The sequence below is a fragment of the Echeneis naucrates genome, chromosome 6, assembly GCF_900963305.1.
Source record: "Echeneis naucrates chromosome 6, fEcheNa1.1, whole genome shotgun sequence".
In the NCBI taxonomy this organism is placed as follows: Eukaryota; Metazoa; Chordata; class Actinopteri; order Carangiformes; family Echeneidae; genus Echeneis; species Echeneis naucrates.
The window spans coordinates 14,175,466-14,187,636 of record NC_042516.1 but is presented as its reverse complement, the minus strand read 5'-3'; the positions used below and the strand labels follow the sequence as shown (position 1 = coordinate 14,187,636).

Here is a 12,171-nt window from a genome sequence, read left to right as displayed (position 1 = left end):
AATTTGGAATAAAATCTGATTAAGAAACAAAAAGGAAACAATTTATGATTTGTCACAAGTTTATAAAACCCCTTTTTTTCTTTTCTTTCTCTTATTTATTTATTTTTTTTTTGTGAGCCGGCTCCTTTCCCAGTGGATGCTCTGTGCCAGCTGTCTGAGCTGCAGTAAAGTACTGCTTTCCCAAGCTCCGACCTGTGGGAAAATCTGTTGTGGCCAGTAATTGATTCCGCCCTGCCAGCCCCATTACTCTCCACTGCAGTCAAACTGCCAGTGATCTGCAGAAAGCGTGTTAGGACGGCCCCTTTACTCTTTCTCTCTCTCTTCCCCTCACTTGTACAAACATGCATCAGAATCCCAAGTGCCATAATTACTTCTATTTTACCTGGTACGTTATATTTCAATCTGTGATGGTTTCCTCTTTGTCTCCATTTTACCATTTTCTCATTTCAAGTTAATTTTCAAACATATATCTTTAATTTCACCTTCATTATAATCATGTCAAAAAAACTATAAATGCTCATAATAATTACTGATCCTTATTTTAGAATTCTCTTTTTGTCAATATTTTAATCAAAAAAAAAAAAAAATATATATATATATATATATATATACACACACACAAACTTACTTTTCTTCTTGTCCAGAAAACTTAAAGGGCATTTGCCAGCATGTCACAGAGATATCACTGATATTAATGATCAATATTAAACTTTGTGTTGGTTATTTAACAGCAGATGACCCCGTCCTTTATAACTTGTCATGAAATATTAAGTGCAGTCATCTGCTGAGATGGTTGAGTCGCTTGTCACAGCTTAACACTTAACACATGTCTAAATAAAGGTAAGTGCTCCCCCCTTCCAATTAATCTTCAATTAGGGCTTCTACTCTGTGCCTTCACATCTGTGTTTCCCAGTCTTAGCCCAGCAGGTGGGGTTTGGGGGACTCTGTGTGTGTGTGTGTGTGTGTGTGTGTGTAATAGGGGTTACATGAGGATTATCAAGCTCCAAAAGGACACAGTACAGGGACCGAGGGTGTTTTCTGAAACATATTCACATAACAACTGTCACACTGCCACACTGATGACACGACCACTCGGCTGATTTAAAGCTTTAGCAGAAAGGGACATGTTACAGGGACCTATATGAAATAATAGTTCCATGTGAGTTGCAGAGAGACATAAGAGGCCTCACGCTGGGTGATTTATCAGGGATTGTCATGACTCTAGCAGGCTTTATATAACTACCAGCTGAGGGGTGCACTTTCCCATGTTGTAAGGGGTCATGAGGCTGCCCTCTAAGCACTGTGACAGTTGTTTTTCACACAAGAATTCCAGCCCACAGTTGGGGCATCTAAGAGAGCATGAAAGAGGAGCAGAGAATTGTACAGTATGCATCGCTTTAGCTCCTGGTGATCCCTCCGCCCACTGCACTCTGAACTCAGTGGCTATACCCCATGGACAGCGAACCCTGCACCTCTCGCCGTACTGAGAGAACAAGCACTGTCTCTGTCAGGCAGTCACTCCCCCCCAGGCCCCCAGCCCCCCACCCTGCTGTCGGTGTGCTGCAAACCAGAAGCCTGAGGCGCGGGGAGTGTGTGGGATGAAGGGATGAGAGAGAAGATCAAAGCAGGAAGCATGAAAAAGCTCAAAGCACACAAGCAAGAGGCACCTCTCTGACCCCCACCTCACACACACACTCTTCATCCTGGCTTTGCAGTCAGAGCCCACCCTGGCCTGTGGTTCCCCCTCAGCAGACGCCATGTAAAAAGACAAAAAGGAGAGGGCACCATGCTCAGGTCGTGTGAGCCTCTCAGCAGATGGTTGGGACCTGCTGGGATCTGAAATTGATGTGGTGTCTCCTGCCCAAGGTGTGCAGCACACACACTTCTGACTCCTTTCTAAAAATGGCCACAGCAAAGGCTCTGCAGATGCATTTTGGATTTTGTGTATTTTACTTGATTTTTTGGGTTCCTGGTAAGAAGGAAGTTTTCTAAAAACTCTGAAATCATCTGTGGGGGTTCTTTCAAAGATTAAACAGATTATGGTCATGTCTTTGCTGCAGTGCATGAAAGGCACTATTAAAAGATTTTCACAGATCTCAACAGGGAGGAGGGTTATCTCCTAGATCAGGCAAAGGCTCACTCAGAGTATAAAACACAATTAAGACTTGAAAGGAGAAGCTACAATAAAATGTTCTCAAGCAAGGTTTCAAAAAAGAGCAAAAGACTCCTATCATTTGAAAAACATGTGATTGAAATGCTTTGTACAATTTGTATTTATCATACTTGAATGAAGCACCTCCACCCCCTTTTTTCTGATTCTTATAGGTTCAAATCAAATTTGGCATCAACATGATCAGCTGTGGCCCCAGTTTTACCTGCTGACTCATAAAAATGTAGTTAAAGATTTATAATGAGCCCAGTCAGACTCGCAAACTACCTTGGCCCTGAGGATCCTCTCTCCATTATTCATGAGTCCTCAGGTTGGACCCTGGGAACAAGCTGAGCGAGGCCCTGTGTCAATACGAAACACTGGCCACCACAATGGGCTCTGCCTCCAACTACACTGTTGACAGACACCAACACAAAGGGGCTGAAAGGGGTCCCCCTCCGTTCTCACACACACTGAAGAATGAGTCAGTGTGCTGCCGCTCAGAGCTGTGTTTGTACAGTATATACAGCCTTTGTCCACGGCCACTGTTCTCCCATCAATGGGGGCCGAAGTGTTGATGAAAACCAGGAGGAAAGGACTTCTCGCTGCCAACGAGAGTTCATGTTCATTAGATGGGCTCTTTGCCTGCTGGATGGCACCTGTATGTACGCAGAGAAAGCCCGGGTGACAGAACAACAACTAATCAGCTTATTGGATTGGTAAATAACATTCCATGATATATCACAACCCAACCTCTTTGATGATCACTTCATCGATGGCTGCCATTAAAGTTCATGAATAAGTAATGCATTTGGAACACAAAATCAAATATTACAAACTTGTGACTGCCTCATCAAGATCTATGCATGCAGTATGCATGGATTTTGGTTTCTGTGCATGGCATTTCGTAGTTCATTTTACATAATACATCCAGCACAGTTCTGCCATCATAAAATGGTGAATCTACCTTTCAAAGGGTCATCGCAAATGTCATACCAGTACCCACTGACTCTGAAAAAGTGAGAACTTTTTTAAAATCATTTTCTTCTAGAATACAAATGGCCACTCAGTTCGGGGGATGTCTGGCCAAAAGATCTATCCTATTTCTCTTTGAACTCTTTTGCGTTCTGATATCTCTCTCTCTGTCTATCTCTGACCTAAGATGTCAGAAAGAAATTATTTGTCCCATAAGGTCCATGTGCTGTTCATGTGATATACTTCATTCATTTCTCTGCTGCATACACAATTTGGGGGGGGGGGGGGGAATCAATAATAACTATATTCCTTCCTGGAGACCTTTTTCTTGTGGTAAATAATTTTTATCTTTTTGCCATTAAACCTCACAACTTTCTTTTGTTTCAGGACTTTCATACTGAAGCAAACCACAAATCAGTTTAAAATTTTTCTATGAAGCACCACTTTACTACCAAATAATGTCTCATAGACTAAAATGTGAAAATTTTGCATGGTGAGAGGCAATCAGTAGAGCTCTAACAAATCAGTCCATTTTAAACCATTGAGGAGATATATCACAGGGCGCTCATCTGATCTGAATCTGATTTTCTCTGAGCGTCTCCAGTCATTTCTGTTTGATTGTTTGAGATATTCACCAGCAGCACTCACAAGGCCTCTTCTTAAGGAAATATAGATTGATAGTTTTTTCTTGAATGCATACCTCTACTAAGGCGCAAAAGTGTCTGTGCAGCTCTAACATTAGCAAAAGAAATAAAAAAAAGAGAGAAATAAACTACAGTATATGCACTCAGATTTTTTTTCCTGAGAAACTAGTGAAAATATTGATAAATAAGTAAATAAACCACTATGGAATGCTATGTAAGGTCCTATAGGTCCATCTTCCCATCACCTCAAAAATCTACCCAAAACAAAGTTTAGAGAAAATTAATTGTTGTTTTTTTTTTTTTTTTTTTTAGTAATCCAAAAGTATAGGTCCAAAGTATAGGTAAAAACATAACCTCTACGAACAGCAACACGAGGTTGAATGTGACTTTTTAAAGGGTTTTGTGGCTGCTTTGCTTTTTCTCACACACACAATTTTAGCTGCCTTTATTGGGTATTTTGGACTCTAGTTTTTAACAGGTCAACTGTGAGGTGGACTGCAATGTATTGCTGAAACAGCTGGGGGGCACTACATGGCAGTTTCACTTTTAGACACAGATCTACTGATACACGGTTTTCAGGCAGTTTTAATAGTTTTAATAGAGCTACACTGCTAGTTCAAATGATTGTTGAAGAGCCCATTCTTTTGCAGTTTTTATTAGTAATGCTACAAGTGTAGTTCGAATATTTAAAAAATAGACTCAAGAAGATATATAAAGAATACGTATACATAAACTTCAAAGGTTACATTTGGAGTAAAATCCATTTCATTGACTATTTTTGTTACCTTTTGTTAGATTTGAATCTTAAAGTCACAACCCCCCGGTGAAATATTTCATCTGCTTTTGACAAGCGCCATCTACTGGCAAAAACCAGCATCGGCAAGATATCGGTGAAATTTAAGGGGGAGGAGGGTTTTAACCAATTTTTATACAACTAGGAGAAAGGAAATACCAAAAAAAAAAAAAAAGAATACATTTTAATATACATTTTTTTAATCTAATAGTCTTTGGGGCAAAATCTCTCGCTCTTCCTGCAGATATTAATGTGTGAATGACTGAATAAATGAGAGTGCACCTGAGCTATTACTAAATGTATTTTTTTTTTTTTATAATGGATGAATCTGTCTTCACTCTTAGAAGATTTGAGCATGATTTTTCCCTCATCTGTTCCAGACCCCCTTGAACCTGAATGGTCAGGATGGTTTTCAACTGGGTTGGGATCCAATGACTGGTGTCATAGTTGACATCATTTGTACATGGATCAACCTCAGTGACCCCATGTGACCCTTAGGTTGAAGCACTGTGATACTGGGAGACATTTCCTAATTTCTTCCTCTTTGTTCCACTCCCCTCCCGAAGTCAGCACACCTGAGAGCTTCTTTCTTTTAGATGCATTTCAACTTTCTTACCAATCTACCCCCCCAGACTACTGTCACTTTTGAAAATGGTTAAGTTGTACAGAAACAGACGTGGGATGGAAACATGACAACACTGGAGCGAGAGATTCAAGATGGAAAACTAACAGCTGTGAGGAAGTGATTGACAAACTGATCATTTCTAGAGTCAGTCTGAATGTTGGCTTATGTCTGCATGTACGAACTCAACATTAACTTTTGTCTTGACAGAAATGTGTCATGGGTGACGTTGTTGCAACCCGGACCTATGAGGGGGTTTAATTTCACAAATGCCAAGTTGCTGTCCCTGAACTCCTGCTCCCTGACCAAACGTCAAACACACCAGGCTCTTGCAACATGTCAAAAAAGTCTGAACTATGCTACATCAATGTTTTGTTGTGTGTGTGGATGTTTTTTTTTATGAACACCAGTGACTTACTTTGCATATCCATTGGTAGTGAATGCACCTGTTGTGGGGAAGGTAATGGTTCAGAATTCCTCCAACCCATGAACAGCATGTTGCTCTTAGCATTTGACCTTGGTGTGATTTGACATGCGAGTCTTGTGACAAAGTGGTGAGTATGTGTTCTTGTCAAAACTTGACCTCAGGGCAACAAAGTTGGGCAAGGATTAGCATCTCATGCAAGGAAGCTGCGAACACTGTAGGGCCGTGCAGGTGGGTATGAAGGATGTACAAAGGCACCTTTTCACTCAAACGCATGCAGCCATCCTCTTCTCATGAGCAGGGAAGTGGGAGGGCCGAACTTGTGTTTGGTGCCAAGCATCTTGTTCACACAAACAAATGAGCCCCAGGAAGTGCATACACTCTTAACTGGTGCTCTGTTGGGGGGGCTAAATCCCGAGATTTCCCAGAGTTGGAATGACTGACTGCTGCTGTTCGGCAACAATTTTTATTCAGCAAAGAAAAACTCTCATTTGAGTGCATTGCATGTAGCTGATGCTGTTCTCCATGTTTTTTAATGCCCTATTGTTGTGGATCAATCTTATTTAACTTGAAGGTGCTCACCTGCTTTGAATCATTTTATATTTAAACCCAACCATGCCATGATTGACTTGATGAATTCTTATAAATGGCCACACAGAAACAAATACTGTCTCCTATTAAAACGGTCATAAAACATGTCACACATGACTGAATAATCATTGAATTCATCATACAAAAAATACAAGAGACAGATCTCAGATGATTAAATGGTCCAAAGGTGAACTTGAGTCTCAGGGGCAGTCATCAACACGAAGCTGCAAACCAGCTAATTTTGAATAAATATTAAAATGATCAAATGTAGGTGACAATAATATTCTACTCATGATCCTGATGTACTCGATGCTTGGTCGTTTGAATCTCTCCAGAATAAGATCCCGAGGAGCCCTGCTGTCACACCGCTGCAGCCGTGATCGCCCCCTACAGCTGATGGCTGCGACCACTGGGCTGTACCACTGCGCCCGGTCAGATGGGGGTCGCGTACTGTCGTGACAAGGACTAGAGTGATTTTTAACCGTCGGCCTTCACTTTCCAACCTGTGATTTCAATTTTTATAAGCTACTGCACACAACGCCGATAACGTCGATAAACGATAACGCTCATTTTGTGGTCAATTTGCCCAAATGAAAATGATCCCGAATGGCGTTGTACGTAACGGGACGTCATCATCAAACATGGCTGACCAGGAAAATACAAACATGGAAGTCGTGAAGGGAAAGAATAAACATTTATCTAATAAGGAGAAGCCGCTCGTTGACGAAGTTAGCCCGAGAACAGGCAACAAAAGCAAGGTTGACGGTGAAAATGGCGCCGGTGACAGTCGCGCTACGTCCGAGTATTGCGAGAAGCTGCAGGGGTGGATGTGGCAGTATTACACTGGATATGTGAACTGGCAGAGCTGGCTGGCAGCGTCAGCCATGTCCTGCCCTCAGTACTTACAGTCAGCCAGCGGGGCGTCCACCACCTCTCTGGATCTTAACTCCCAGCACTGGTACCAAAGTCCCCTGGGTCTTCCCATGCCGCCGTACCCGCCGGCCGTCGTCTCTTCCAGTAGCCGGACAGGTGAAGCCGCAGGCGGGGCGGCGGCGCCCGGTCTGCCTCCGCCGCCGCCGCCGCAGCAGCAGCCGCGGCAGGAGAACGGGAATGCTCAGAGAGCCGGTAAAAGCTGCTGATTTCAGCCTGTCAAGAAGTAAACTAACAACCACCACAAGTCCTTCTGCTGTGTTTGTGCTAGATAGTCTAAATGTGTGTGATTAAACCTGTGCTGGGCTGGAGCCGGACCACTTCATCTGTCCTCACATTTTGGGTTCACTTTCGCCTGTGAGCCTCATTTGTGGACACTCGTCTCTGTCATAAAGCACATTTCAATGATCTGTGTGCAACCAAAACGGCCAACAAGTCCCATCAACATGCACACCAAATAAAAGCTCAGCTCTCAGGAGGTTAAGCATTCTTAAGAACTGAATAACGATATCAGTTTGACTCAAGCCCCGTCCTGCTTCACTCAGTTCACTAAAGGCAGTGGTGGTCTGTGGTGTGAAAGTATTTAACAGGCCATAGAGGGTTTAGAAACTACGTAGCTCTTCAGTTAAACTTTGACATTTTAACTATACACCGTAGTGATCTCGAATTATGTAAAAATCATTTTGTTGGTTGATGTTTTGAAAAATATTGAAAGTGGTTAACTTTTGCCCCATTACGCCAACATATTTTTGTATTTCTTACCACTGTTAGACATAGTTTTCATTGAAAACAACACAAATCAAAAACCAAAAGGTATATTTAAAATCTTCCCCCTGTGAATTAGGTGGATTGCTGACGGAGCCACATTTTATCACCCAAATCCTTTTGTAGATTAATGAGAGTAAATATTTGCAGCCTGGTTTAAAAACATACTTTTGGCACATTTGGACACATTGCACGCTTTACTTGTTTTATGTGATCTTAGCTTTTTTTTCTGCTTTTCACCAGGTCGTGAGTATAGTATTCCTTCTCCGTTCCAAAGACTCCTGGCTGAGATGGTGGATTTCTTTATTTTATTTTTCATCAAAGCAACAATAATCATCAGTATTATGCACCTCAGTGGAATCAAGTGAGCAGGAATACATTATTACCAGTGGGCATAGAAGGATGCTTGTATTTTCTTATCTATGCAAAACAGAAAAACAAATTTAATTCTAATGTGAGCCACATTTTGTCACTGACTTGTTTTCCTTCTTTTCTAGGGATGTTTCCAAGTTTGCAATGCATTTCATTGTAGAAGAAATAGATGAGGACACATCAATGGAGGAGCTACAGAAAATGATGCTGGTTGCACTTGTGTATCGGATATTAGTGTGTTTTTATGAGGTGAGCATTAATGCATTTGGTACACTCTGTCATGACAAAATCATAACTAACAGTCATAACTAACAGGTCTTTCTCTGTAAATTGCTGAAAGCACACGTTGTGAAACTCCTATGCCTGTGTCTCCTCAGATCGTGTGCATCTGGGGAGCAGGTGGAGCAACTCCAGGGAAGTTTCTCATTGGACTCAGGGTTGTCACGTGTGACTCGTCAGCCCTAGTTCAGCCTAACAGGGTGCTTGTAGTGCCAGCAACTAATGTGTCCCTGTCTGCGTGAGTAGTTCATCTTAAAGGTTACTCTTGAGCAAACAAAAAACAAATGCCACCATTCACAGTCTGGCTTCCAGTCCTGTAACCACTGTCTGTCTTCTCCTACAGATCAACCGTCCGAGCCTTGAACAAGAACTTTTCAATAGCCTTCTTTTTCCCTGCCTTCATCACACTTCTGTTCTTTCAGCACAACCGGACTGTGTATGATATGGTAGCTGGTACAATCGTTGTCAAGCGCTCCAGGGCCAGATGACGCTGAAGAGCCCACTAGAGAGTCTTAACAGTAATGCTGATCAAGCACTGTGTGATATTTTCTAAAAGAAAAAGCCAGCAGCACTCCGCAGACGCCACCTTTTGATGGTGTCGCCTGAACATGCAGGAGCATTGAGACGCAGACAGAGGAGTTGATAAACCTCAGTATGAACTATTTACAACTTGTTTTTGTTTTTTGTCCACCACATACTGTGTTCCTGCATGTACGTCTACATGCTACTTTCAGAATCTGCTCCTGTGCCAAATTTGTTCCCTCTGAAGACAGGATGAATGATAGGATATTCTACCTTTTCATCAACACGCGATTTGCCTCATTGTAAATACTAAGAGGGAATGTCTTGTATCACTCAGTTTTTAATTTGCTAATTTTATGTGCTTATACCTGCAGTTTCTCCTTGTATTACAATCTCATCCCAAGAGCTGTATGTTCAGACTTGAGTGGAGATCTCTTGACCCCTGTTCCTGCTTTTCAGATGCTGGACTACTTTTGCTGAAAAGCAGTTGTAAATGTATTGAAGGGAAACCCTGAACACAGCTGCTCTTTCTTCACTCTGACAGAAAGGCTAATGTATTATGCATCTTTTGTGGTCAACTGTATTAAGCATTTTAAGAGTATTTAATGAAACCACCGCTTATTACCTTCATGTTTTGAAGTCTCTGTCTTTAAGATGTTTGTCATCTGTTTGATGGTTGTTGACCTGATGCTTGTTGATTTGCACTGCATTAGCTCATCAATGCTTGCTATTTAGGATGAGTGCATATACATACAGTGGCTTCAAAAAATACAGAACCGTAAAGAGATAAAGAGACACACTATTTTCTAAATTTTATAAAAAAAACAAAACAAAAAGCCCTCTCATTTACACATTATTGAGACCTTTAATTCAGCGGAAGGTTGTGACTGGAGAATATTTTCCCACAATATCAAGTGTGCTGTCATATGCTTTTTAGTCTAACATCTACAGTCACTCCATTATAAAGGTCTGATTAAGTGTTATTGAAATGGTTGACTTTTTGGCAGACTCTTATTTATGCATAGAGATGTCAGAAGCTCTGTTGATGGTGATCTGGTGATTGCCCAGCTATCTCTGTGACATTACTGATCAATGTTTTTCACTGCCTGGTTACTCAGTTTGGTGCTAACACGTCGGCTTGATAGGAGGATTTTCCTGAGATAAAGTGATTTCTGCTGTCCACCATAAAGATTTGAGAATATTATCCTCTCCAAGTAATTTTAGAAAGGTGAGTGATTGATTATCAGCATGAAATAATGGCTGAACCTTATTTTGCTGCAATCCCTCTGTTTGGAGAAACTGAAATTCTTAAAATGACACTATGAAACAGAATAATCCTGATTTGATTAGTTACAGGAGTTTGGCTCCACCTAGTGAATATTTGTTGGCCATATGATTTACATTGAAGAGAATAGTTCCACCACATTAGTCACTGCCAAAATCTGTGTGAACCTACTTTATCATCACATCTTCCCATGCCAAAAACTCAGCCTTTATAAAATCAAACAAAAAACAAACACACTTCAAAATTTAGTTTCAACTTATTTGAAGAAACTTTTTCTTCCTAGCAATTGTTGATGTAGTCTTTGTGCTGCTGGGTCCACAGCTTCAGCGTTGACAGCCACCAATGGTACCCCCCCCCCCCAAATGGTGCTGCCATGCACCATGCCATTACTGAACACATTGGAATAATATAATGATATAATTCACAGTCATGTGGAGCTTTCCTGAGGACCAGAAAATGTAGGCAGACACTACCAGCCAGCACCACTGCACTGTATGCTCATCAGTGACCGTCACTCCATTTGGAGTCTATTTTATGGAAAGTATTTTTGTAATGTCACTCTGGCTCATATCCAGAAACAATGTGCAAGAGGAAGATTTTAGACAAGCTCAAAGGGACATTAATGACTATAATTTATGATGGGTTTGTGTTCAATTACTGTTGCAATAAACCCCATAGCCCTTTCAGTGAATTAACAAATAGCGTTTAGTTATTATTAACCCCTCATTTATTTTAATCCTAATAAAAATTCTCATTTTGGCTCTAAGTAGGAATCCTAATGATGGCAGCAATACAATTGATTCCTGATATAGTCAATGACAGAAATGCATTTTTTTATCTGACGACTTATCACAACACATTTCTTGCTTTTTCCAATGCAATGTAATTCCAGACCAACACTAGCCTATTCTTGAATTTACATTATATTTGCCCTATTTTCTATGTCTATTGTTGATGCCATCTTAGCCTAATCAAGTTCCAAACTGACACATGACATGCCATACAGTCTCAAGTTGGTGAAGTGTCCAGCCTGAGTTCCTGCCACACTTTCTGGCTCCTTTAATAAGGGAGTCATCCACAGGCAACATGGAGGGCTCACAGCTTTCTCTGACAGCCGTGTGTCTGAGCAGAGGCATGGACAGGGCAGAGGGATGAGGTAAACAGTCTGCTCTCAATGGGGGGGAATATCCTCTGTGAATGAAATAATTTCTATCATCAAAGTCATTACTATCATTATCAGAGCTTCCAAAATTGCAGCTGATAGTAGAGTGCTCTTTCCACATGTAGCAGCAAGCTCCAAGTGCTTTGAAGGCGTGGACTGAAATGATGGTCAGTGTTGTTGTCTTCCCAAGTGTGCCTGTACCTGTTGGCATTCCTCTCTAATGGAGAGGAATGCCAACAGGTACAGGCACAATGACAGAAAAAAAACCTACTCTGACACTTGGGTTACTACAAAGGATGATGAGGGTAGCACACAAACATAAATAAGTGCACATTTGAACATTTATTTATCTTTTGTTATTTCTTTGCACACTTTTGGGACAATATAGACATTATAAATTGAGCCAAACAAAGTGTTTAATACTGAGGAAACTTCAATGAAATTTTGAATAAAGCTGGGCATCCTGGATCTTTTTTTTTTTTTTTTTTTTGGCTCAACAGACCCTGACAGCCCTGTACTTCTCACCCAGTCCTTAAGACAATTCATCTGGAAGAGGGCATCACATCAGCACTGTGCCATTTGGATTTATGGACTTTTACAAAGGCCATAAATTATGAATGAACTCATTTCTAGGATACTGAATAAATAAGACTGAATA

General features: G+C 41.1%; 1 protein-coding gene across 1 annotated transcript; it reads left to right on the top strand.

The window, feature by feature from the left end:
* The first annotated feature begins 6,839 nt into the window (after positions 1–6,839).
* On the top strand, positions 6,840–9,696 carry fam8a1b (family with sequence similarity 8 member A1b). Its single transcript, XM_029504910.1, has 5 exons — positions 6,840–7,323; positions 8,137–8,257; positions 8,391–8,514; positions 8,643–8,782; positions 8,888–9,696. Exons 1-5 carry the CDS (start codon positions 6,840–6,842, stop codon positions 9,030–9,032), a joined length of 1,014 nt encoding a protein of 337 aa, XP_029360770.1. The 3' UTR covers positions 9,033–9,696.
* Positions 9,697–12,171: the final 2,475 nt, after the last annotated feature.